The sequence below is a fragment of the Sceloporus occidentalis genome, unplaced genomic scaffold, assembly GCF_023333645.1.
Source record: "Sceloporus occidentalis isolate IW3139 unplaced genomic scaffold, rSceOcc1.0.p SCAF_1, whole genome shotgun sequence".
Classification (NCBI taxonomy): Eukaryota; Metazoa; Chordata; class Lepidosauria; order Squamata; family Phrynosomatidae; genus Sceloporus; species Sceloporus occidentalis.
In genome coordinates, this window is record NW_028316981.1 from 147,548,515 (window position 1) to 147,575,500 (window position 26,986).

At 40.3% G+C, this 26,986-nt stretch overlaps 1 protein-coding gene across 5 annotated transcripts; it reads right to left on the minus strand.

The window, feature by feature from the left end:
• Window positions 1-3,716: 3,716 nt before the first annotated feature.
• AMZ2 (archaelysin family metallopeptidase 2) lies at window positions 3,717-26,620 on the minus strand. Of its 5 annotated transcripts, none has more exons than XM_089540664.1 (9): window positions 26,553-26,620; window positions 24,323-24,413; window positions 22,706-22,810; window positions 21,165-21,447; window positions 18,769-18,942; window positions 13,957-14,085; window positions 8,361-8,524; window positions 6,943-7,119; window positions 3,717-3,986 (listed from the first exon to the last, which is right to left on the minus strand). In XM_089540664.1, the coding sequence occupies exons 4-9, from the start codon at window positions 21,445-21,447 to the stop codon at window positions 3,840-3,842; spliced, it is 1,074 nt and encodes a 357-aa protein (XP_089396790.1). In that variant the 5' UTR covers window positions 22,706-22,810; window positions 24,323-24,413; window positions 26,553-26,620; the 3' UTR covers window positions 3,717-3,839. The 5 variants fall into 5 exon arrangements, with proteins under 5 accessions (XP_089396790.1, XP_089396773.1, XP_089396782.1 ...); XM_089540647.1 differs by lacking the exon at window positions 26,553-26,620 and adding an exon at window positions 25,892-26,268; XM_089540656.1 differs by lacking the exon at window positions 26,553-26,620 and adding an exon at window positions 24,888-25,708.
• Between the last annotated feature and the right edge of the window lie 366 nt (window positions 26,621-26,986).

Below are 26,986 nucleotides of genomic sequence, written 5' to 3' on the forward strand. Positions count from 1 at the left end.
CCGCCACCTGCAGCATCCCCTGCTGCCACCTCTCCGCCTGGGCACCACACCCCCCAAACTTGGGAGCAAAGCAGGGATGCCTCCTCCTCCTCCAGCAGCAGCAGCGCCGCCCTTCCAACCACAGGCCTCTGAGGGAGTACGCCAGCAAGGGCCCTTCTGCTGCTGCTGCAGGAGGAAGAAGAAGAGGCACGAACAGGAGCCACTCCAAAAAGTGGTCCTTCTGGGCGACGGAGGGGCGCCAAAGGGGTCAATCCACTCACCGGCCTCAGTTGCTTCTGCTGCTGCTGCTGCTGCTGCTGCTTCCAGGTGGCACGAGAGACAGCACGTGCGGACGCGCCCTTGCCCCGCCCCTTCTCTTCGGCCAGGGCCAATCAAGAGGCGCCCAGGCCGCTCTCCTCGCCCCGCCCCCAGGAATCCTTGGCAGGACCTTCGAGGAGCAGCGCCTTTCCCCAGTTTAGCAGCGCTAAGAGGCTCCTTTTCCAGGACGCCACGTCCTCCTCCTCCTCCTCCTCCTCCCCAGGAGGAATCCCAAAAGGTCCTCCATTTTGAGCATGGCTAAGGAGCATGGGTTGACGTTTCCATAAGCGTTTTTAGCATTAATTTGGTCATGTCCACTTTTCTAAGTCCTCCAGTGTGTGTGACTGTATGGCCAACCTCTGACAGAGTCCACGCTGGAGGACATAGAATCAAATCCGCAAATGATCAAATCCACCAGTGCCAAAGCTGCAAATACGGAGGGCCAACTGTACAAGTCAATGTGAAGTCGAAGGCTTTCATGGCCGGCATCCATAGTTTTCTGTGGGTTTTTTGTGCTATGAGGCCATGTTCTAGAAGAGTTTCTTCCTGACGTTGTTTCGCCAGCATCTGTGGCTGGCATCTTCTCTGAAATGGGGGACATCCAACAAAAAATGAGGGCATGGCCAAATTAAAACTCCCACATCTTGCCTGCTTTGGTTCTTGGTGTGGCAGTTCCTTGATGTATAAATTCTGTTTCTGTAATTTCCTTACCTGGTGCCACAACTAAAAACAATAAGAATTACAACCATTACATTTAAACCTCTGGATTCCTGCAAAGCCACACTCATCCTTTCTTTTTGCCATATGAGCAAACAGTCAATGTTTTACACCTTAGTAACAGGACTTTAATAAGTAACAGTGGGTAGGTTTTGGCAGGAGGCACACAATGTTCTATATAATGAACAAAAATTAACTCTGAAAATTGTGCCCAGTGGGAAATCTGACCTATTTAGGAAGCAAAGAGAAAAGGTGCCCTTACGGTGATAAATAGGCAAGGAAGTCTGCTAATAGGATGATAGAGAGTGATGTATTACTGGGTCCTTGTGAAACTAATTCATATAACAGGAAATTAAATGCATCACAGCTATTAAATCCTAATAGGTTTTGCTTTAAATCCCCCCCCCATTAATTCTGTCCAATTCCAAAATCATATGGTTCATGTGTGCTTTCAAGTGATTACCAACTTAAGGTGAACCTATCACAGGGTTTTCTTGAGAAGTGAAGTTGAAGGCTTTTCTTGAGAAGATATGTGCAGACGGAGTTTGCTCTTGCCTTCCTCTGAATCCGAGAGGTGACTTGCCCAAGGTCAAGGGATTCAAACCTAGACTCCAAAGCCATAGTCCAATGCTCAAACCACTATGCCACACATTTTCAAATATCCTTTGCTAAAGACCAAGTACTGTAACAGTAATGCCACCAGAAGGTCCACTACATTTGGAGTGATTTTGAGAATGGGTTCTCTGTATCTGGATTTGCTCAAGGACCAAGATTTGGCAGTACCTGGGGATCTAATAGCTCCATATACCCAATTTTTATTTTCTGGACCCCTGTCTTATCAGACAGATTTCCAGCCTTAAGCGGATCAAACAACAAAGAGGGGACATTACATGAGCAGACTAGAACTCATGCAAAGGCAGGTGTCCTTCCTCTCCTTCCCTCAACAGCTCCTGAATCTGCTCCATATTTGGTGGACACATAGAGATGAAGAGGGCATCCTTTCTGCCAGTAACACCCACTTTGTAAGCAAAGGATATAACTGAATATACCACCATTATGATTTCAGTTAATTAGGCAAACAAGTCTAAATTGATGTAGTGGAGATTTAAGGGCACACTTGCTTATCAGCTTGTATGGTTATGATATGTTAATGTAAAAGAAAAACCATTTCTAGTATTTTCTTCTTCATTCCCCAATGAGTGGTTTGTTTTTTGTTGTGTGCTTTCTAGTTTCCAACTTAGGGCAACACTCCTGCAAACCTATCATGGGGTTTTATTGGCAAGATTTGCTTCCCCTGAGGCTAAGAGCATGGGACTTGCCCAAGGTCCCCCAGTGGCTTTCCTGGCCCAGCAGGGAATCAAACCCTGTTCTCCAGAGCCATAGTCCAACACTCAAACCGCTACACCATGCTGGCTCACCAAATGAGTGGAACATTTTGTTTATTAGCTAATTGTTTTACACATTCTTCAATCTTTGAAACAGACACCTTCGAGAGTTAGATAATATGCTAGTTTTAAAAAACAAGAAGCAAGTCCCCCTGAATTCAAAGGACCTCCCAAGTAAATGGGTATAATATTTAAACCCCAATGTCTTTTTATTGAGCAATCCTAAGGATCAGAAACATTATTATACACTTATTTCTACAGACAATATGCACACTTTAGTTTGACACTGAAAACAGAAAGTGTTGTCTGTTCTGACAGTTTATTTCATATTAAAGAAAATTCCCACTACTTGATATATTTGACATCTCGCTCTAAAGCATTTCTTTGGAACTGAACTTTTGTGAATTCAGACTCCTGAAAATTCCCTTTTCCAGATTTGTACTTTTATAATAAATATCACAAAATAAATAATCAAGAACTTCTCTTTATGTGATGCATCTGTACTGGCTGCATAGTTCACAGAAAGGCATGAACCCTATCTTATTAAACTGTGATATGCACAAATAATGTGCTAGTATATGCAACTTATTTTCCTTCACATGAATGGGTAGGCAAACAGGGATGCTACAATTAAGCATAGCTTTCTTACGTCTGAACCTAAAACTAATCCTAGCTTACCACTTCCAAACAAGGCCAAATAAGAAAATAATTTTAAATGAAAAGCTATGCTTAATTACTGTTTCCTTGGTTGCTTATCTACTTCAGCAAAAGAAAAAGCAAAGGGGACTGCATGCACCAGCAGCATATCACAGTTTAATTAGGAAGAATTACAAAACTAGTTGTGAGGTATGTATGTAGCCATTATCTGAACAATGTGTGTGTGTTTCACTGTATAATAGAGAATTATTATTGCTTGTGTCAGAGTGCCAGGTTTACAAGGTAAATAAATGCTACACTGCTATGTTGCAGATACATAACGGTAAGACTGCCATCCTATCTTGAATAGCCTATCATGTTTTATGAGCTGAATCTGGTATTCTGAAAGAGGATATAGCTAACAGGAATCCCTACTCACAAAACCAACAGGTTAAATTTTAGTATAAGATGTTTCATTTGAAACTTGGGCCTGTTACAGACTGCCAAAAGAAAGCTGCTTCGGGTCTCTTTGGAGGTATGCTGTTTACATGATGCATGCATCCAAAGAATCCGGAAGCTGCACCAAAGCTGCATTCCAGTGCTTAGGAATAGAGTGTGGCTTTGGCGCGACCTCCGGACTCTTAGGACCCATACATCATTTAAATAGCATACCTCCAAAGATACTCGAAGCAGCTTTATTTTGGCAGTCTGTAACAGGCCCTAGTATTTTAATAATTATGTTTTAGCAGTATTTAAAGCACAACAAATAAAAGTATCCTCTTTCAGTCTACATACCAAAGGATTTTACTTCTCCAGAATATCTAGGCATTTGACAATCCAGTCACAGCTTTCTTTAAATGCTTCCACTGGTTTCTGCAAACCTGATATAGGACTATTACTGATTCCTTCTTCTGTTTCATGAACTTCTTCCTCTATCCATCTCTTCAGTGCCTAGAGAAATACAAACACTGTTTAGAAGCCTTATTTAAATAGGCATGAAGGATATAAAACAGACAACATAAATCAATTGGTCTGGCATAAAGCCATGATTCCGTATCAACAATGGCTTTTTTTGTGCATATATCAAGACATGGGTTCTTCCAGAGGCTCCAGTTTCTTTGCTCCTTTATTTCTTCATGATAAGGAGTGGATAAGGAAAAGCAGCAAAACAAACTATAGCACCTTTACTGTACTAAAATGGCTGAAACCAATACAAAAGCATGTTTTCTTGTGTTATGTATGACGCATCTGTAGATTTATCCCTCATAAAGAGGAGAATGTTAAAAATAAAACAGGCTCTTAAGTCATTCACAATCAGGAACTGTATTTGTAAAATACAGTATATGATATATCTATGTACATATGTCCATAATCTAGCAGTTGTGGTCTGGCATTTCTACAGAGTAATGTGCAATGATCTAGGGCAATGTCCCCAAACTTTTGGGGGCTACCACTCCCTTTCCTCTTGGGTGACAACTCTAGTGCCATCTACTTTGGGAATCACTGATGTAGGGGTATGACATCAGACAAGGAAGGGATACTTATTTACTTTTAAATTAAAGGTGCAGGAGCTCTAGTGCTGGAGTGATATTCTGTTATGCAGCGACTTTTAAAGGTATTCCACCCCATTTTGACTTTTCAGCATTTTGTTGTGTTACACACTGGAATCGAAATTGTTACCATTTGATATACACAAGATACTCAAGATGCAAAATACTTTTAGTGGGGCACAAAAACTAAGTAAACACAAATGGACACTTGTTAGTTGCTTAAGTATTCATACATTTGCTGTGACATACCTAAAGAAGCTCTGGTGGAATTCTCTATCTCCAGAAATCACATAAGTAACTAATAGTAATAGCAATAGCATGTACATTTCTATACCGCTTATCAGTGAACTCAGCACTCTCTAAGTGGTTTACAGTCAGTAAGCACTCCAGCACAGGCAGAGTCCCTATTCCCTGGTCTTTCAAGAAGCACCTCTGTCTCATCTGGATTAAGTTTCAATTTGCTTGCTCTCATCCAGTCCATTATTGACAACAAATATTGCTTCAGTATCAAGACAGATTCCTTGGGATCAGATGGAAGGAGAGATGGAATTGGATGCCATCTGCATATTGGTAACACAACACTGCTGAACTCCAGATGATTTCTCTCAGCGGTTTCATGCAGATATTAAACAGCATGGGAGACAAAACAGAACCCAGAAGGATTCCACAGACCAATGGCCAGGGCATCTAACTGGAGTCCCTGGTACCATCTTCTGAGTTCAAAATAGACTGGAACTACTGGATAAGAGTGATCCAAGCCAGGAGGCCCAGAAGGATACCATAGTCAATGATATCAAAAGCCGCTGATAAGTCAGCAGAACCAACAGGAACATATTCCCACAGTACAATTTCCAGAAAGGACAGTTGATGTTCACCAGTGGTCCCCATCCAAACTAACCGAGTTGGAGCCATTTTGCAAAGAAAAATGGGCAAAAACTGCAGGATCCAGATGCACAGAGCTGGTACACTTACCCCCAAAAACTTGCAGCTGCAATTGCTGTCAAAAAGGCTTCTACCAAGTAATGGGGTGAATACCTCTGCAATCAACAAATGCCAGTTTATTTACCTTTACTTAATTTTTGTGGCCCAACAAAATATTTCACACCTCTACAGTGTTGAGTATTTTATGCACACCAAGTGGCAACAATGCCAGTTAAATTCATTTCTTTCAAGTTGTAACATGAAAAAATGCAGCAAGTCAAATGGGGTATGAATACTTTCACAAGATATTGTAAGAATAATTTATTTTCCTTTTAAATGTTTTTTCGCTTATTGTTCTAACTATCTGTGGGAGTCATGCAGTCTTCCAGGTGTCACTCAATTACAACACCTAGAACAGGGGTAGGCAACTTTTTTGAGCCAGGGGCCGGGTTGCTGTCCCTCAGACAACTGGGGGGCTGAAGGCAAAAAATAAATAAGTAAATAATTTTTAAAAAAATTAAATAAATAAATAAACCGGGACAAATGTAGGACAAAATTTTCAAATGGTGGACACTTTTTTTAAAAAAGTGGAGGACACATGAAAAAATTTGCTGATTTTTAAATTTTTTTTAATATAAATGCATGTTTCTGAGGCTTCTATAGACAATTGCCCCTGCACGCGAGAGGCCAAAGGCCCCGGCGGCAATCAGCGGCAGGACCGGGCTGGGGCCGTTCCCAAGGCCTCGCCGGGCCGCATCCGGCCCGCGGGCCGCAGGTTGCCTACCCCTGACCTAGAATTACTGCATCTGCTTATACCAGCCTTTTTGCATTTGGAAGCTTTACTATCCAGACTGGTGAGTTCGGCCCTGGAATTCTGCCTCAAAACCCTGCTGTATGTCAGCCCTCTACCAGCATTAGTCGTATGATGATTTGAACAATAGTAATAATAATAATAATAATAATAATAATAATAATAGGATTTATTTATATGCCGCCCAATCACTGGGTATCTGGGCAGCTTACAACAGAGGGGATAATAGATGGTTCCCTGTCCTCAGGCTCACAATCTAAAAAGACACGACACAAAAGGAGAAGGGAATGGTGGTGGGGGGGAGGGGATCAGGTCCAGCATTCTTCTCTCCCTCTGAGGCCTGGACTAAGGCAGATGGACTGGAGGGAGGGCTCTTCTTCTTCAGGCTAGCCCTGATGGAGCTGGGCCTGCCTGGTGAACTCCCTCATAGGCCAGAAGATGACAGTTATGGAGGGAGGAGTCTCTTCTTCCAGGCTAGCCCTGATGGAGCTGGGCCTGCCTGGTCATCTCCCTCACAGGCCAGAAGATGACAGTTATGGAGGGAGGAGTCTCTTTTTCCAGGCTAGCCCTTATGGAGCTGGGCCTGCCTGGTCATCTCCCTCGCTGCAGAAAAACCTTTTTATACCTTGTATCTTTCCATAATGTTGAAGCCAAGAGCAACTTGCAGCTTGCGCAGACAAATAGGACAAAGATCTAATGGCCGTCGGTCTGATTCCTCCAGATGATTGGACCCCTGCATAACACACTCCAGCCACTGGCAGTGATGGAGCCCAAAGATGTGCCCAATCTCATGAGTCAGTGTCTGAAACACAGATATGGTCAAATCAACAAATATACGGAAACTGCATCTCATCTAAGGACTGACTATCCCAGGCTGCTGTCACACTGCAGAATTAATGCAGTTTGCCACAGTTTTATCTGCCATGGTTCCATCCTATGGAATCCTATGATTCATAGTTTGTTGTGGCACAAGGGCTCTCTCAGAGTGAAGGCTAAATACCTCAGAACTATATAAGCTGTAGCAGTTAAAGTGATGTCAAACTGCATTAATTCTGCAGTGTAAATGCAGCCCCAGTGGCATTATACTGTTACCCCTTTTCAAGTCAAGATACATGCTTTTGTGGGAAGAGAAAAGGGAACAAATGCTGTAGTTAAAATTTGGAATTAAAATTCTTTGCCACAGAATCTAAAACAAACAGAAGGCCTACATTCTGTAACAAACCTGGATTGCTATTCTTTAGGAAAAAAGCATTCTTCCCACATTTCCTCTCTTTAATTGTTTAGATACTAATCAGATATGGTCTTTAAAAAAAAAATCTTTCAGCATTCTATACAGCACAATAATACCTGTTTTTTGGTTTAGCACAAATGCAGTTCATTTTTTTCCAAATAGGAATATAGAAACAATACGCATCTAATTGTGGGTGGGGGAAAACTGAATTCTGATTTCCCAAAGCTTTTTGTAACCCCTGAAGCCAAAACCAAAAATTTTCCTCAAAATTTGCATAATCAAAGCTTCAGCGACACTGCATCCCAATTATGCCAAATAATTAATTCTACTGGCTTCAATGAAATTATTTTAAAATACAGAAAAATAACTGAGATGTAAATCTGGTGGTTCACCCCATCAGGTAACATGCAACAAAAGGAAAGCAAATTGTGAGAGCTTCAAACATGCAATCAGCCTGAACTTCTCAAATGCAAGAGAAAAAATGCAGAACTTTCCCATTAAGGCCCTGTGCAGACCAGCCTCAAAGGCCGGCTTGGGGGCGGAGTCAGGGCATATTGTCCACATGACACACGGTGTGATGCCATGGCGTGATGCCACAAGCTGCTCTACACGGTGCGTGGCATCGCGGTGCTCCACTAGCGCTGCATCCAGAAGGAGCACCATAAAGCCGCAGCGCTTATGGTTCCATACATTGGTTAACTTTAAAAGAGCTAAATCTGATATGCACAGGATTAGAGGAAATGTGCTTTTAAGTACAAAAATTAAATAAATGATTTTGGCATTTTAAAATCCATGGAACCAAATGCACTCACTTTGCAGGATCTCAGTAGCAGTTTACTTGTGATCTCAGGAGTATAATAACCATCAAATATAGAATAGTCTCCTGGAAGAGTTTTTTTTGTAGTCTTCAGCTTGCCTTTGTAGTTTGCACCATAAAAGTTACTGTCATACCTAGCAAAGCTGAAGATACCCATTCCTTAATAAAACAAAAATGAAATATAAATGAAATAAAATTAGAATTTCACCAAGGGAAATTTCTGTATTGACAAGTCAGTAGCACATGCAAATAAATATATAAACAGGTGAATTTACTACTGAGTCATTCTAGAAAGACAGAATGCGAGATTTCTTCTCTTCACTGGTAACAAACTGAATGTCACTTTTCTTAGGCCCCAGCTGAGATCAGTCCGACTGAGAACAATCTAACCTGGACAAGTGAACTCCATAAGGACAGGAAAAGTCCCAAGTGCTCCCTACACCCCCTGGGGCCAGTTGCATCCTCACAACAGTCTTTTCCAAAATATTCCACTTTACTGTGAGAACTGAAAGTATATAGTGGAGCCTAGCACAACACTGAATGGAGGAGAGGTGCAACCAGGGTAACATGAAAGGAATCACAGAACCAATGTAAGTTATATAATGACTCTAAGAAATCCATGGAGACTGTATACCATTACAGGCGCTAAAATCTTTCTCTCCAACCCTATCAGTGAGGCTGTAGAGTCAGTCAGGATCAGTAGAAATGTACCAATAAAACTCCATCTTCAAATTAAATGCTTATAATATGCATAGTTTATTGCACATCTACAAAGTGTTCTTGTTCAAAAATGTTAATCAAGTAAATATATTTTAAGTAGCCTAATTATTCACATGCTGGTGATAAAATCCCTGTGCTATGATTTTACTAGAGTAAATTGGTTATTACTAATTAATATACATGTATCATCTATTAAATATTCGGAGAGTAGAAAAATAGAATTAGTGTCAAAAGGTTTGGCTTACCAAGTTCAGAGCACTGCTTATCAGATCCAGGTCCCATCTTATGCCCAACCTGTGTCAGAGAGGTCACAGACTCAAACCTCTCAAGCTAGTTGATGGATAGCATATTTTTAACATATTATTTTTTACGATTTAATCATGTTCTTGCTCTAAGAAGCTCAGTGCAGTAACAAAAACATTTGTTGTTTGTTGTTATCTGCTTTTGACTAATGGCAATCCTATGAATGAAACATCCTTAAGACCCCCTATCCTCTACCTGTCTGCTCAGGATCTGCAGGCTCAGTCCTGGTGTCTCCCCGATGGAGTCTATCCATCTGGCATGTGGTCTTCCTCTCTTTCTACTTTCCTCTACTTTCCCCAGTGTCACTGTCTTTTCTAATAAGTCATGCCTCTTCATGATGAACAGACACATACTGTGAGGTAATTGAAAATGATAGTGCTTTCCCCAAAGCCACTCATTGCTGAACTTCTGATCAAACACCCCAAATTAGAACAATGAATTATTCAATCTTCTGTATTTTTACCACCAAGAGATCCAGACTGCCTCACTGCAAAATGCAGTTTCTGGACTTCACTGTAAGACTGCTGTCCCCTTGTGGTTAATGAATACAAAGCCGACTTCATAATAAATATTTCTGCATAAATGTGCTGGGTGGTGTTGGCAAAATAAATTAATTTGTAATACCATTCTTATGTGTTCTGCTTATTCAGTTAAGTATTTGTATAGAGGCCTAACTAACTGAATAAGCAGAACACATCAGAATGGTATTACAAATTGATTTATTTTGCCAACACTACCCAGCACATTTATGCAGAAAATGTACCATCTGAAATGCACTGGCATCCTTGGGTAACAGAAGAAAAGCTCCATCCATCAAGGACAGCTACAAACAATTTTGACCTGTGCAGAAATCTCCGCCAACCTGCAAGGGTTGATATGTCATAGATTCATGCCTACATAGCTCTCTTAAAAGCCTCTCCACAGCACAGAAAGAACCACAATATGGTTATATTACCAGCCAATGATTTACATGTGAACAGGCAGCCTCTGTCACACAAAGGCTGAGGAGGCAAGGCGACAATCCATAAAATCAAGACGTTACACCTGTACAAAGACTTATGGCATCCTATGGTAGTAAATAATCAATTCAGACTGGTATATGCCACTCTACTGTATGGAAGATGCCCTTCTCAACATGCTGTGAATATTAGTCTAGTGATATCTTCACACTGAAGTGGGGCACCTGCTGTTCCAGACTTCTACTTCTGCTTGCTAGAGTCACCTGTGGCAAATCTCATAATCTTAAATATACACTTGTCCCTCCACATTTGTGGGCCTTATGGACAGAAGACCCCGCAGATGTGGAAAAATCACAGACTGGAGGAGAGCAAATGTTATCCCCATCTTCAAAAAATGTTTTTTAAACATTTCCAGTGGGGAAAAGATGGTGATTGGACGTGTCTGACACTGGTGTAACTCTCAGAGATGACTTCGGCAGTAACTACAAGCAGGGGAAAACCATGCTGTGGAAATTTTCTTCATGACTGGGAAGGAAATGAGAGATTTGCCATATCTGACCCCCTTTTTCAACCCTGCTCCCTGTAGAGAGATTGCCAGTAGAGGCAACTGTCGTGAGTGTGAGTTGAGTGAACCATGTGCCCAGCTGCCAAAAGTCAAGCTGTCTTTTAAACAAACTCTAAGATCACCCAGACCCCTTCTTTTAATTTTTTTTGTTTTACTGGAATTTAAACAAAGTTAAAGAAACTATCTTAACTGAAGGGTGAAAAAAGAAGCCCAATAGGTCCCCTGATTTTATAAACAAGATTGGGCATGCTGGGTGGGGTGCGGGGGGGGGAGAGATATCTTTAAAATCAAAAAGTTAAAATGCATCTTATTAAAGAACTATATTTGGACTTTAAAAAAATTGGAAGAGGAATCTAAACTTAATTAATGTTAAATAAATAAATGAAATAAAATTTACTTCATGTGACAGCTGTTCGAAGAGTGCAAGATAATGGTGTTAGTAAACTAAACTAACTGGAATTTTAAGAACTCAATGAAATCAGACTACCTCTGCTGCCACATAGTGGTCACTTGAAAAAATGCTGGGTGGGAGGAGACAGTTTTGGTGGGGGGGGGGAATCCAGTTTCTTAAGCAATGTGGCAGGACATCTATACAAGATAAGAATAACGGAAACACAGATTAATAAAAGAATTGGATTCAAGGAGAAGAAATGAAAATTTGCAGATGAAATATTCTGTAGAACCTACCGATAATCAGAAAGAAAGAGGATAATGAGAAAAGAGATGTATAATCTCTATCAGTGATCTGAGAGACGCAAAATGCTAGAGGGGAAGGATATGGGAAAACATGGGACTTAATTTTGAGAAGAGAGTCATTCTGGATGAATTAATTAAAAGGAAGGACCTTTGCAATGGGGATGACATGATGACTTTGAATGAATGAATGAATGAGGGTACATTCTCTATGACGAAGATGCATAAAGTGATAGAACACCCAAAGTTATGAGTGTTGGTGTTTATGGGAAGTTGTACCTCTTCAGAATATTCTCTTCATAGGCTTTAAAGGTTCAATTTTTACTGTCCCCAAAAAACCACAAGTGAAGTTGAAACTTAAGAGATAGTTGTAATGGGTTGGTTTTAATTAGTCTTGGAGAAAATGTAAGGTATAGTCTTATTACTAGATATTAAAGTCTGGAGATGATAGATAGATAGATAGATAGATAGATAGATAGATAGATAGATAGATAGATAGTCACTGTATAAAAAATGTATTTGCATATACAATTGTCCCTTCAGATTCGCGTACTTCAGATTCATGGTTTTGATTATTCGCGAATGGGACAAGAGGGCAGGAACAGGAGTGCAGGGGGATGAGGAGAAGCAGGTGTGTGCCTACCTCTCCCCTTCCTCCTGCCCTCTTGTCCCTTTAGCCAGCTGTAGGAAGGGACAGGAGGACAGGGGATGAAGAGAGGCAGGCGCACACCTCCGCTGCTTCCCCCCCCCCCCCGCTCTCCTGTCACTTAACTGGATTCCCAGAGCCGGTTAAAGGCAGGGGAGGGCGGGGGAAGTGCTGAGCAAGCTCCCTCTGGCCCCTCTCATGCCTCAGACAGCTGTCCCAGGCATCAGAGGGGAAGTGAGAGGGGCTTACCTTATTCCCGAATTTCCCATACTCGCAGGGATACTGTTCCCCTAATCCCCGCAAATCCGGAGGGACAACTATAGTAAAGGTGGACAGTGTGTCGGAATAATGGGGCAAAATGATAAAATACTACTAATGTTAATTATGGTAAAAAAGTATTAATAATGTTTGATCTTTTTAAAATGAAGGGGGGTGTTCAAGATTGCTAGTGTTATTAAGTATTGAGTAAGAAAAATATTAATAGTGTTTGATTATATAAGGTCATAACTGTGAGGATACTATATGTACAGAAATGGAAAAAAGTCTTAAAAGTGGCTATATAAACTGAAAGAATTAGATATACTTGTGTATAAACTGAAAATGGTTAGACAAAAAATAACTCAAAAAATCAGGGTTAATTTATATGCAGGTCAGTGCTGGAATAGAGACCCAGCATGAAGGCAGTGACAAAAGGCTGAGGCGAGAAATTCTTCTTTGTGTGGCAAGGTGTTGAAGCACCATTACTCCTCCCTTGTCCAAATCTGAGAATAGTTGGTCTCCCTCCTCCCCTTCTTTTTTTGGACCTGAGCAGCGTTCAGCAGCAACATGGACAGCCAGAACAATGCTGTGTACTCACCATTTGGGGCACTTCATGAGGTCATACTGAGTAGGTCATATTCATATTGTTGGGTCATAGCATTTTGGCCCCAAAACCTGCCCTCGACATAAACAAGTATATGAGAACTTGTCTATTTTGTTTAAAGAAAAATTTTTTTTAGCAAGATTATGGAAAAATTGAAAAATGCTAATTGACTTCCTGTAAAATAACAAAAGTGATTTGATGATTTTTGGTTATATCAATTAATATGAGTTAAATATATAGATGAAGTATAAATAGTAATAATAATAATAAATTTTATTTATGTTTCCCTGCCTCTCCCGGTGGATCGAAGTGGGGTTACAGACTAAAATAACAGGGAGGATAAAGCAGAGTGGAATTTATAATGAACTGTACCAGCAGAACAGGGGGTTGAAAGTCATCTTTTTCTATTCTACTTTGCTAGTTATAGTTTTTGTAGTTTGTAATTTGTTTTGCACACTTTGTCGCTGGTAGTTTTATTTGTGTTATTTCTCTTTTATTCCTTGTATTTTTTTACCCAATAAAAATAATCAAAAAATGCTTTGTTTTGTCTTTGTAAGTTAACTACCTGAACATCAGGGCTACAAAATTGGGGTGGGAGGGGTGCAGGTATGGAAAGTGAATGTACCAATCAGCAGTCAATTGGTGTTATGCATAGCAAGCTTCTGCTGGAAACTTGTAGCTCCCATTTTCCCTGAATATGAAGGGAAGGGGAAAAAAAGGATGCTGCTACTGTGTGACTACTTTTTTAAAAAAACATGTATTTAGCCTTAATATTTCAAGACAACAATAAAATAACAACTAGAGCCATACATGATGACTTAATAAAGTATTATATATACACACCTTCAGTCAAGGAGGCTTGTCCAAAGACAAAGTTCCAGGAGTCTTTTGGGTAAAGATCTATCATGGTTACTCCCACAATGCAGAAAGCATCATTTGCCTTTTTTTTCTTTAGATAGTTCAGAAGGTGTCCTGGATTTAAAAACAAAAACAAAAAAACCCACACATATATACAGCTTAATCACAAAAGAAGGGCAACCTTTATTTATAAAGCGCTGTAAATTTACACAGCGCTGTACATACAATCTTTTTAATTGGACGGTTCCCTGCCCTCAGGCTTACAATCTAAAAAGACACGACACAGAAGGAGAAGGGAGTGGTGGTGGGGAAGGGGCTTGTCTAGTAAGATAATACATATAAAATACATAGCAATACAGGAAATGATTCAATAAGACAGACAACACAAGAACATCAAATACCAAGTGACAATTATGCAATGCCTGGGAATGCTTCTCTGAACAGGATGGTCTTCAGCTCCGTTTTGAAGCTGGTTAAGGAAGTGATGGCTCTTGCTCGCAGGGGTAGAAGGTTCCAGGAGTGAGGGGCAGCAAGTGAAAAGGGGCGAATCTGAGATGGGGCAAAGGAAATCCTGGACTGGGACAGCAGACCTTGACTACCAGAACGGAGGGCCCTAGTGGGAAGGTGAGGGGAAATAAGGTCTGATAAGTAGGGAGAACCCAGCCCATGGAGGGCTTTAAACGTTGACAGCAGCAGCTTATACTGTATGCGGAAAGGGAGTGGGAGCCAGTGAAGGGATGCCAACACAGGAAAGATGTGGTCAGAGCGGTGGGTGGAAGTGATAATGCGTGCAGCTGAATGCTAGACAGAAATTAAAGGACGGAGGTGAGAGAGAGGAAGCCCAGCCAGGAGGATGTTGCAGTAATCGAGTCGTGAGACCACTAGGGCATGGACCAGGATCTTGGCAGTCGAGGCGGAGAGATATGGTCGGATTTTGGCAATATTGTATAAAAATAATCTACAAGCCTTGGCTGTGGTCTGGATCTGAGGGATACATTTATTTATTTAGGTATTTATATCCTGCCCTTCAGCCCTAATGGCTCTCAGGGCGGCTTACAATATTATTTTTAATCAGTTCCCTGCCCTCAGGCTTACAATCTAAAAGACACGAAACAAAAGGAGAAGGGAATGGTGGAGGGAAAGGGGATGAGGTCCAGTGGTTCTTCTATCCCTCTGAGGCCTGGACCAAGGCAGATGGAAGAATCAAAGATAAAACCAAGACTGCGGGCTTGCTGGACTGGTTGAATAGAAATGTTGTCCACAGAGACAGAAAAAGAGTGTTGAAGGGTGGGCTTAGGAGGAAAGACAAGAAGCTCCGTCTTGGACATGTTGAGCCTCAAACGCCGATGGCGCATCCACTGCGAGACAGCTGTGAGACATGATGAAACTTGCTGTTCAAGCCTTGGAGAAAGGTCAGGGGTGGAAAGATACAACTGGGTGTCATCGGCATACTGATGGTGGGAAAAACCAAAAGAACGAATGAGTTTACCTAAGGACAGAGTGTAGAGAGAAAACAGAAGGGGACCCAGAACAGAGCCCAGGGGAACTCCAACAGATAAGGGAACAGGAGATGAAGTCTGACCTCCTGCAACCACTGCAAAAGATCTGCCAGACAAATAAGATCGAAACCAATCGAGAACAGAGTCTGAGAACCCAAGGTCAGAAAGTATATCCACTAGAAGACAGTGATCAACGGTCAAAGGCTGCAGACAAATCAAGAAGGATGAGAACAGAGTAAAGGCCATTAGCCTTGGCCTGTAAAAGGTCATTCGAAATCTTAATGAGAGCTGTCTCAGTAGAATGCCTTGGGCGGAACCCAGACTGAAAGGGATCGAGGATGGAGTTGGCTTCAAGAAACTCAAGACAGCGAGAATAAACAACCCGTTCCAAAACCTTAGAAAGAACGGGAAGAAGAGAAATCAGACGATAGCTAGACAAAGAGGAGGGGTCAAGAGAAGGTTTTTTCAGAATTGGGGAAATGAGAGCATGTTTGAAGTCCGAAGGGAAGGAGCCTGTAGAGAGAGAGAGATTGAAGATATGAAGAAGCGAGGGGAGAAAAGAAGGAGCTATAGAGATTAGAAGACGAGTAGGAATTGGGTCAAGAGAACAAGTTGCAGGTTTGGAAGAGTTCAGAAGTGTAGCGAGTTCATCCAAAGAAGCAGGAGGAAACACAGAAAATTTGTTAGGGGAGGGCGAAAGAAGATTATAAGCAGAAGAGGAATCAGGAGGGACTATCTCAGAGCGAATGTGGGTAATCTTAGAGACGAAATAATTAGCAAAGTCATTAGGAGAGAATGAAGAAGAGACAGGAGGAGAGGGAGGTTTAAGCAAAGATTTGAAGGTGGAGAACAAACGCTGCGGGCGCCTCTCATTGGCAGAGATCAATGATTTGTAATAATTCTGTTTTGCTATAGACAGGGCGCGTGAGAAGGAAGAAAGAACAAACTTGAAATGGATAAAGTCAGCCCACTGTTTGGACTTTCTCCAAAGATGTTCAGCCGCTCTAGAGCAGGACTGGAGAAACTTAATGATGGGAGTAAGCCTGGGCTGAGGCCTAGTCTTAGAGGAAGAAGTGCGTAAAGAGACAGGGGCAAAGTGGTCAAGAGTCGAGGAAAGAGTGGAGTTAAATAGAGACATTGCTGAATCAGCAGAGTCCCCAAGATTTAGGGAAGAGAGAGATGAATCCAGGGTCTGACCAAGATGGTTAGAATCAACAGAAGATCATGAAATCACACATGAAGGCAGCACATACAAGCACTATTCTGAACTGGCAGCATAGGTGTTCATTAGGAGAGGCAATAGTTCAATGGTAGAACATATACAGCAGTTCCCTGGTCTAATCTTTGGCATCTCCAGTAAAGGGTCAGATAGCATGCAATAGAAAAGATCTCAGCTGAAATATTTGGCTAGATGGACAAATACTCTAACAAACAAGTTTCCTCCTCTCTCTCTCTCTCTCATTCTCTAGCTACCTCCCCTCACCCCCACCCCACCGAGTTCTTTGCCAATATTGCTAAGTCAGCCACAATTACAATCCCTGTCTGGATACTCAGAAGATGTGCAACAGGTTTCCGTTCCAAAAGTTCAAAATAATTAAACTAATATAAAAGTAGTAGCATTTTTAAAATATTACTATTGTTATTGTTCTTATTATGAAAACAATAATTTTTATATAGATTTATTTATATTTTTATTTGCCTTCTGCTAATAGCTGCCATTCAAGATTCAGCAGACTGGAGGAGGGTAAGAGTTGTCCCCATCTTCAAAAAGGGAAAAAAAGAGGATCCCAACAATTATCGTCCAGTTAGTCTGACATCAATACCAGGAAAGATTCTAGAACAGATCATTAAACAGAGAGTCTGTGAACATCTAGAAGGCAATGCCATAATCACAAAAAATCAACATGGGTTTCAGAGAAACAAGTCATGCCGGACAAATCTGATCTCTTTCTTTGATAAAATTACCAGCTTGTTAGATGAAGGGAATGCTGTGGATATAGTATATCTTGATTTCAGTAAGGCCTTTGACAAGGTTCCCCATGACATTCTTGCAAACAAGCTGGTAAAATGTGGGTTAGACAAGGCAACTGTTAAATGGATTTGTAATTGGTTGACTGGCTGAATCCAAAGGGTGCTCAGCAATGGGTTCTCTTCATCTTGGAGAAAAGTGACTAGCAGGGTGCCAAAGGGTTCTGTTCTGGGCACAGTGCTATTTAACATCTTTATCAATGACTTAGATGAAAGAATAGGGAGCATGCTCATCAAATTTGCACACCAAATTAGAAGGAATAGCTAATATCCCAAAGAACAGGATCAAAATTCAAAATGACCTTAATAGATTAAAGAGCTGGGCCAAAGCTAACAAAATGAATTTCAACACAGAGAAATGTAAGGTACTGAACTTCAGTCAGGAAAACGCATAGATAGGATGGATGACACCTGGCTGAATGAAACTACATGTGAAAAGGATCTAGGAGTCCTAGTAGACCACAAGTTGAACATGAGTCAACAGTGTGATGTGGCAGCTAAAAAGGCCAATGAGATTGTAGGCTGCATCAATAGAAGTATAGTGTCTAGATCAAGGGAAGTAATAGTGCCAATCTATTCTGCCTTAGTCAGGCCTCACCTAGAATACTGTGTCCGGTTCTGGGCCCTACAATTCAAAAAGGATGCTGATAAATCGGAGCATGTCCAGAGGAGGGTGATCAAAATGGTGAAGGGCCTGGAAACCATGCCATATGAGGAAAGGCTTAGGGAGCTGGGTATGTTTAGTCTGGAGAAGAGACGGTTAAGGGGTGATATGATAGCCCTCCTTAAGTATTTGAAGGGATGTCACATTGAGGATGGAGCAATTTTGTTTTCTGCTGCTCCAGAGACTAGAACATGGAACAATGGATGAAAGCTCCAGGAACAGAGATTCCATCTCAACATTAGGAGGAACATCATGACAGTAAGAACTGTTTGACAGTGGAACACACTCCATCGGAGAGTGGTGGAGTCTCCTTCTTTGGAGATCCATAAACAGAGGCTGGATGGCCATCTGTCAGGGATGCTTTGATTGTGATTTCCTGCATGGAGTTGGACTGGATGGTCCTTGTGGTCTCTTTCAAGTCTATAATTCTACATGACTGTCAACAATACTGTCCCCTGCCTTGGGGTTGGACTAGATGCCCCATCTTCCAGTTCTATAGTTCTCTTATTCTACATTAACACAGCTAAGATTTCTATGCAGGCACACTGACCCAAGTCACAAAGATGTGCAAGTTTAACTACAGTATGTGCTATTTATTCCTCATACCTGTGTGAATCTGCAGATTGTGAGTATATTCATTGACTCGAAACGCACAACTCGTGTGTGAAACTGGCACTGGCTCTAGGATTTTTACAGTCAGGCCATAGTAAAAGGCTTCACAGTAGTCCTTCAGCCACTTCATGTAGATGTCAGTGCTAACTCTGGAATCTCCAAAAGAGCCTAAAAACAGAAATTCAAGAGAGAAGAACATTAGGTTGTAACTTCATAAGTTATTTAAAATATAGAATTTATTTTGCAACCTATATCTTATTTAGCTTTAGAACAACATACTGAGGTAGCTACAATTAGTTCCATTTCAAAAACTGGGAACCGAGGTTAGGAGACAATGGCTTGCCAAAGACCATCTAATAATGAGTTAAAGAACATCAATTTGAACCCCCTAGTCATGATCCAGAAAAATGTTGATACATCCTATATTTTAATCTTATACAAACTTGACTGAGTGTAAATCCCATTAAATTCAGCAGGACTTACTTCTGACTAAACAAACATAGGGCTAAGTTTAAATTTCTACAAAATTGGCATTCTTCTGATCTTCTGCACGCTGTGGTAGGGAAAAGCAAGCTGCCAAGCCCCCATTCCAGATGTGGGAGGCTTCCTCAGACCAGGCTGAAATGCCTCATGGGATTATTCTGGCCAAAGACTATGCTTCACCCTTGTCCTAACAGCAGGATAGAATCAAGCTATGCATTGTTATTACAGTATTATTATTGTTGTTGTTGTTGTTGTTTGTGCAGTCCTATCCTTACTTTTTATCCTCACTTTTTATAAACTATCATTTGTTTATACTCTCCAATCTGCCTGTACATGAACCTATGATATAAAACTAAGTTATGTTTTAAATTGGAATTTTGTAATTGTGCTGGCCAAATGGCTGTAATAAAGTTGTTGTTGTTATTATTATTATTATTATTATTATTATTAGCTCTACCTGGCCACGCGTTGCTGTGGCTCAGTCTGGTTAAATGGAAAAGAAAGAAAAGAGAAAGCGCATGTTTTTGAAATATTTAATCTCAAAATGCTTGTGGGTATATATATATATATATATATATATATATATATATGTCTCATTGTATGTACAGATATAGAGATATAGAGATTGTCTGGTTTGCCGACTCTAGAACACACAACATATAATTGTCCATGTGATAAGCAATCCGCGTCTAGATCTAAGCCGCACAATTCTAAAGATTGGCCCTGAGCTTTGTTGATGGTGATTGCAGATGCCAATCAAATATTTAGTATAGTGTGTGTTGCTGTTACATCCAATGGATGGTGCTGTTTTTCCAAAAAAAAACATATTTTTACCTGTCATAGGTGTGACATCTATATGATAGTAGGTGTATGTATATAAAAACATGCATGTATTCAAATGGAATGTTGTGTCAAAATTTCAAATCAATCGGTGAAGAACTTTTAGAGATTTAAGATTTTGAACAAACGAACATTTATATTTTTATTTATATAGATTATTTATTTATTTATATCCCACCTTCTTCCTAGTGTAGGGACTCAAGGTGGCTCTTTGTTAATATTCACTATCATTAGCACTAATCCACCTCTGTACAAGTCATGTTGAAATAACAGTAATTCGCCCTGCCACAGCAGTGACTTTGAATATGGAAAACTTAGGTTTAGCTATGGCCACGATTTTAGGCATGGTGAATAAAAGCTGAGGGAAGTCACTGAAGCTATTGATCTCACAAATACCTCTGCACCTTCTTATTTATCACAGGAATGGTTCTACCAAATCCAATGAAAATATTCCTATCAGCAAAACATCATAAAAAAAGCAGCCTCAGGACTTCAGATATTTAGTTCACAGATAATGAATTATTCAACCAGGAATGAGCTGGCAGAGCTCTCACTGATAATATTCAAGCTGTTTCCAAGGAACACTGGGATTCACAAAGCACATCAGAGAAAAGATCAAAGTATTTCCATTACTACCAATCTTCCCCTGCTGTGCAGTGCTTAGGGGCCATGTTGTGGTACATTTTACTTTCCATTTACATAAGGTGATAGCAAGAGAATGCCCTGAACAGCCTTCTGTTGCCAGGTGTCCTCCAGATCCATTGGACCAGAACTCTACCCTCCCCTTGGCTATGATGGCTGGAAATTATGACAGTTCTGTTCCAACATGTCCAAAGAGTGCCTGGTTGGAACAGGCTTCCCCTAGAAAATGTTCCAGAGCTTTTTCCACAAAGCATAGGAGTTTTGTGACAGAAAAAGAGTCTTTGGACAAACAAGCCACGGAAATCCTGAAAATTATTAGCTGTATATATTTAATGGTTTATTAAAAACTTGGATAACTCAGCTTGGATACTTCATCTGTCATGGATTTTCATAACAATTTCTTTAATAGATCAAGTTGACATTACCAATAGGCTGGATATAAATCCGATTTTTCTGAGGAGATGGTATGTTTCTGTGAGGGTCGTGGTAAAACTGTGCAAAATCCTGGGTAGGTTGTGGATGTGAGGAGATCCAATCTGACTCAGAAAGTAGTGTAATGGGCTTAAAGAGAACACTGTCTGGTTGAAATGCTTGATTTAACAAAAGTTTCTCTTTTGGTTCAAACTTCTCATAAAGTTTCACAAGCTTCACGTCCTCAGAGATCAGGGCCATTTTCAACACCTCCTCAGAATGCTTAATTACTTTCATCTAATAATGAGAAAGCAAGAACAAGATGGTTTAGGAAATCTGAATCTTACGCCCACATGCTTTTATTCTGAAGTTCCTCTTCTTCTATCACACCACCTCACAAGCTATTATTCCTTTTATAAAATGATTAGTAACAAACCAACTATCTCCTGCAGTTTGCTGCTTGTTCAGCAAGTATCTTGCCCTACACATGCAACATTCAGCTTCCTCATTCCTTTCCTTTTTCCATGCCCGATTGCCATTTCACAATCTGCTTCTGCTTTTGGACAAAAGCAGCATGGGAAAGTGTTACTGAGAGCTGTATCATCACTAGTTCTATGTATTATAGCAATAGCAAATGCATTTCTATACTGCTTTTGAGTACACTTAAGCACTCCTTAAGAGGTTTACAATGTGTAAGCTAACTGCCCCTAACAAGCTGGGTATTCATTTTAGCAACCTCAGAAAGATGCAAGGCTAAGTCAATCCTGAGCCCTGGCTGGTAATGAACTCACAACCTTGTGGTTTATGAGTGAGTGGCTACAGTTGAGGCATTTAATCATGGTGCTACCAGGGCTCTTCTGTTATATGGACAGTTTCATCTCAGTTTTAACTTTTCTCTTTCAAATAGGCTAAAGTATAGGTGATGGCTACTGAAATTATTTCCTACTATTCACAGCAAGATACACTGGCAGAACTCTTCTTGTACAACCATCAGCTTTACACCAAAAGGTTTTCCCTAGCATAGCTCTGAGTTCATGTTATTGTTATGTGCAAGTCAACTCCAATTTCTGGCAACCTTATCATGGGGTTTTCTTGGCAAGATTTATTCAGAGGATTGCCACTGCCTTCCTTTAAAGGTGACAGAATGTGACTTCCCCAAGATTATCCTGTGTGCTTCCACGGCTAAACAGGGAGTTGCCCAGAATCCTAGCCCAACTCTCAAACCACTACACTGTGTTGGCTCCTTCTTAAGCTGTATTCAAGGAAAAATAAATATCTTATCAAGTGCTTACAATGCACACTGTTCTAGTTTATCACTCAGTGATATGTGCTCATATAACTATCCACAATTTGATTTTAAGGTAGCTTTCTTTTGTTTTCTATGTCAAAGTTATACATTCCAGGCAATGGAAAGGCCCAAAAAGCTACTTTTGAACAGCAAAGAAACACAACATGCCCTACACCAAAATGGTTTTGAAGTTCCCCCTTTTTCAAAATCACTTTGCCATGTGATGGGGTGGGGGATGTTCCTCATCAATGAGAAGCCTAAATTCACCTTGTGTGCCTTGTTGGTCCTTGGACTCTGGAACTACTTGTCAGAATTCTCCTTAAGGGACACAGTTTTCCAGCTGCAGAATGTGTTCCAAAACTTCTTAATTGCCTGAAACAAACATCCTAAATGTTACATGAATGTTCTGAAGGAACAGTGAAAGTGTTAAGTAACATTTAATAAATCTCAAAAATAAAAACATTTATAATGATGCCTTTGCTTTCATGCACTTGAGAAAGGGTACAATTACAACATTTAATTATCCAGGGGCAACCATGCTGGCCACAAAGCAAAGTACAATAACATCCAAAATCCACAAGATGGTGATACCTTTATTGGACCAACCAAAATGCACAAAACATAGGTTGCAAGCTTTCAAAGCTCCACTGGTTTCTTCATTAGGCAAAGGTGTTTAAAATCATGCAGGATAAAAAAAATGACAATGTTAGTCACAGGCTTGCATCTTGTCAAGATGTTGTTGTTGTTCTGAGTTAAGATGGTATGGAGGGTTATCCATGCAGGTAGGCCACACTTTCTTCTAAAGCTTGCAACATGTACTGTAGTTTGTGCATTTTGGTTGGCCCCAAAAAAGGTATCAATGTTTTATGCATTTTGGATGTTATTGTACTTTGCAACCCCAGACACATTTTCTGAATGTGAAGATACTGCACTTTAGCCGCAACAAGTGAATTCTATAGAGGCAGCTAATGGACTGGGGCTTTACTATTTGAGGTTTCTACCGCCAACAAAGCTAAAAAAAATTTATTATTATTTTTTTTTTGCTGGTCTTGAACTCACAACCTTATGGTTTTGAGTGACAGTACAGGCATTTCACCACTGTGCCACCAGGGCTCCTAATGATGCAAAAGATTATTTCAGTAGCAGATGATTAGAGAGCATTTTATTACTTTGTATGCAGAGTAAACTGATGAGTTTGTGTTATAGCAATTCTCAGATGTTTCATCAGCTGCCGCAATAGGGTTTTTTGGTAAATGAGGACTATAGGAGAAAAACTTAAAAGTCAACAATATTTAACAGTTCTAGAAAATGTAAGACAGGAAGAGGATGGGAAGAAAGTATTAGTAACTATTTGCTAGAACAGTCAGTTCAGTATTTTCTTTTGCATAGGGAAGGTACAGTTATCCTAATTCAGTTAGGACTTACATTTTTAAAATGTGTCATTAAAAGGTTGAGGGCTGAAAGGACAGCAATAATGGTCCCCTAGTATAGACCACTTATACCAGTGGTGGCAAACTCAGAGCCCTCTCTGTAGGCACGCACACTGTTGCCCCAGCACAGGGTTTGCCAGAGTTCATTACTAGAAAGCCAGAGGGATGTGGCACTTTGCAATAAATAAGTGGGTTTTGGGTTGCAGTTTGGGCACTTGGTCTCTAAAAGGTTCACCATCACTGACTTATACTTTCTGGCTACAGATCCATCTCCCACATTCTTTTCCAAAAGGTCCCTCACCCACTCCACTACGACTCTCGAGCACAAGGGAATAGAGAGGAATGGCTTCTTCTGGAAACACAACTCTAGTCTAGATCAAGCCAATTTTAAGATAATCGATCAGTCTATATACTAATCAAAGCTATCTGTATTTTTTTTTTTAAACGGGTTTACCTATAGTAGTAAAATTGTTGTTATTATTATAAGGTACTGTTGGCCCTCCATATCCACGGATTTTTTGCCTACGGATTCCAGCATCTGACACCTGTAAATAATAATAAAAATAAATAAATTCCAAATAGCAAACCTTGATTTTGCCATTTTATATAAGGAACACTATTTCATTACTCCATTATATTTAGTGTGTACTGTAGAGATCTTGTAGCACTTTTGAGACTAATTGAAAGAAAGAAGTTGGCAGCATGAGCTTTTGTAGACTTCTTTCTTTCAGTTAGTCTCAAAGATGCTACAAGATCTCTCTACATACTGATTCTACAAACTAACACAGCTATATCTTTGAATTCTTCTATCACATTTAATGGGACGTGAGCACCCATGAATTTTGATATCCACAGGGAGTCCTTGAACCAAACCCCATAAGATATCAAGGGCCCTTTGTACAAATATAAATATTCATAACCATAAGTTCTCTTAAAATACACTGGCTTGGATATATTTAGAAGGAGGCTTTTAAACAATGGTTGGCACAATGCTGCTTGAGGTACATCAACAAACCTACCATTCTCAATGTCAAGGTATACATAGTTTTAGGCATCTGAAACAGAAAGCTTCATTCTGCCTCTTCCTCATTGTGTTGTTGTTGTTGTTGTGTGCCTTCAAGTTATTGGAGACCCTAAGGTGAGCCTATCATAAAGTTTTCTTGGCAAGTTTCTTCAGAAGAAATTTTTGTGGTTTCCATTTCGACTGGGTTTGTGAGCTGTGTTAACTTTGAAAATTACAGCAAGTAATTTTACTGTATTTTAATGTTGTTTTATTATTGTTAGCCACTTTGATACGCTTGGAGAGGCAAGATATAAATAAATTCTATTATTATTATTATTATTATTATTTAATATGTATTTTATTTCCTTATTTTCGTAGAATGTATGCCACAGGCAGATTTTATGTTTTAATTGATTGTATGTATATTACTGTGTAAATTTACAGCACTATATAAAGCTCAATAATAATACTAATAATAATAATAATTTTTTCTTCCTCTTCACTCCCCCTTCCCAATATTTGACAATATGTTAGACTATGGTATGGGATTTGGTGTTCACCATATATGTGTCTATTTATTTTAATGTTTTATTTTTATGTGTAGGGTTGCTTGATATGTGTACAGATTCCCAAGGATGGTACGTTTGTTGATGATGTGCCTCCCTGAGTCAAGCAGCTCTGACAAGCATGCAAAAAACAAAAACAACAACCCACAATGCATTACAGCTTCTCCTTAGGGTCGCTATAAGTCGGACACAACAACAACAACAACAACACAAGAGGAAGTTTGGACGACAAATCCCTCACAACAAACCCCTCACGCCCCCCTCTTTCTTCCCAGCCCTAAAATGGCGCCTGAGCGCCTCTGAGGCGGCGCCACCCAAGGCTCTGGTGGTAGGCCGCTTCTTTGGACTACAACTCCCAGCATGCATTGCTGAGCGGGGAGTGCCGGGCTCCAAAGCCCGGGCGTGTTTCCCTCAAACAATCTCCCTCCTCAGGGCCGATAAAGTAGTCAGTCACCCCTCTGTTTGTTCCCAAAGGGCCGTCTCTGCTTCCCCGCATCTGGGCGCGGCCTAAGCAGCGTTAGGCCCACAGTCCGCGTCGGGCCTAGTCCTCCCGCCTCAGGCCTCCTTCGAGTAGTTCTCCCCTCAGAGCGCCTCTGCGCCTTCGAGGCTAGGCAAGTAGGCAGGCCTCGCCTCAGGCTTCAGTAGTCACCCACTTTGACACTGCTCTCTAGCCTTTTTATGGACTTCAACTCCCAGAAGCCTCTGCCACCTTGGTCAATACTCAGGAATTCTGGGAGCTGAAGTCCAAAAAATAAAACAAACCTGAAGAACCAAATTGATTGTTATTTGATGTTTATTTTAACCTGTTGATTAAAATAACCCATTATCCCCCCCTGCAAAACAACTACATTATAATCCTCACATAACAGGATTCAAATATCGCTTCTAAATTGTTAAATTATTTTAATCTGTTGATTAAAATAACTTTTTAAAATAATTTATAGACGATATTTTACAAATAATAATAATAAAATCTTTATATCTACTTCCCGCCTCTCCCCATGGATCGAGGCGGGAGTACAACACATAAAATCAGCATTACAACAAGCACAAGTTATCTAAAATTACATCAATTAATGAACAAGACAAATTCATAAAATTAATACAGTCCATACCTATATAAAATTTTTAATATTTTAATACTGTTATGTGAGGATGATCATCTTGTTGTTTTGGAGGGAGGGATAATAGGTTTAACTTTGTATTGTTGTGTTTTGTTGTTGTAAGCTGCCTCGATCCTGTTGGGAGAGGCAGAATTAAAAAAAATATGTTGTTTGTATATTTTTGGTAAATGATATTGTGTATCAATTTTGTATTATATTCCGTTTTCTAGAATGTACGCCACTGGCAGGTCTGTTTTTTTTGTTTGGTTTTATTCTGTTTTTATGTATGGTGCTGTGTAAACCTACAGCGCTTTATAAATAAAGTTTTATAATAATAAAGTTTCATAATTGTCCACTATTAACAGGGACAAAATGTAGGACAAATTCGAGACCAAACTGTAGGACAACTGCAGGACAAAACTCAGTCCAAAATGTAGGACATTTAA

What these genes read in the sequence shown, in the direction of transcription:
- AMZ2 (XM_089540664.1), bottom strand. Translation starts at nt 21,447, where the DNA reads ATGAAAGTAATTAAGCATTCTGAGGAGGTGTTGAAAATGGCCCTGATC. An exon ending in GATTTATATCCAGCCTATTG is followed by an intron (nt 18,943 to 21,164) that starts GTAATGTCAACT and finishes TTCTGTTTTTAG; the next exon opens with GCTCTTTTGGAGATTCCAGA. An exon ending in TGCTACTGAGATCCTGCAAA is followed by an intron (nt 7,120 to 8,360) that starts GTGAGTGCATTT and finishes TCTGTGTTTCAG; the next exon opens with ACACTGACTCATGAGATTGG.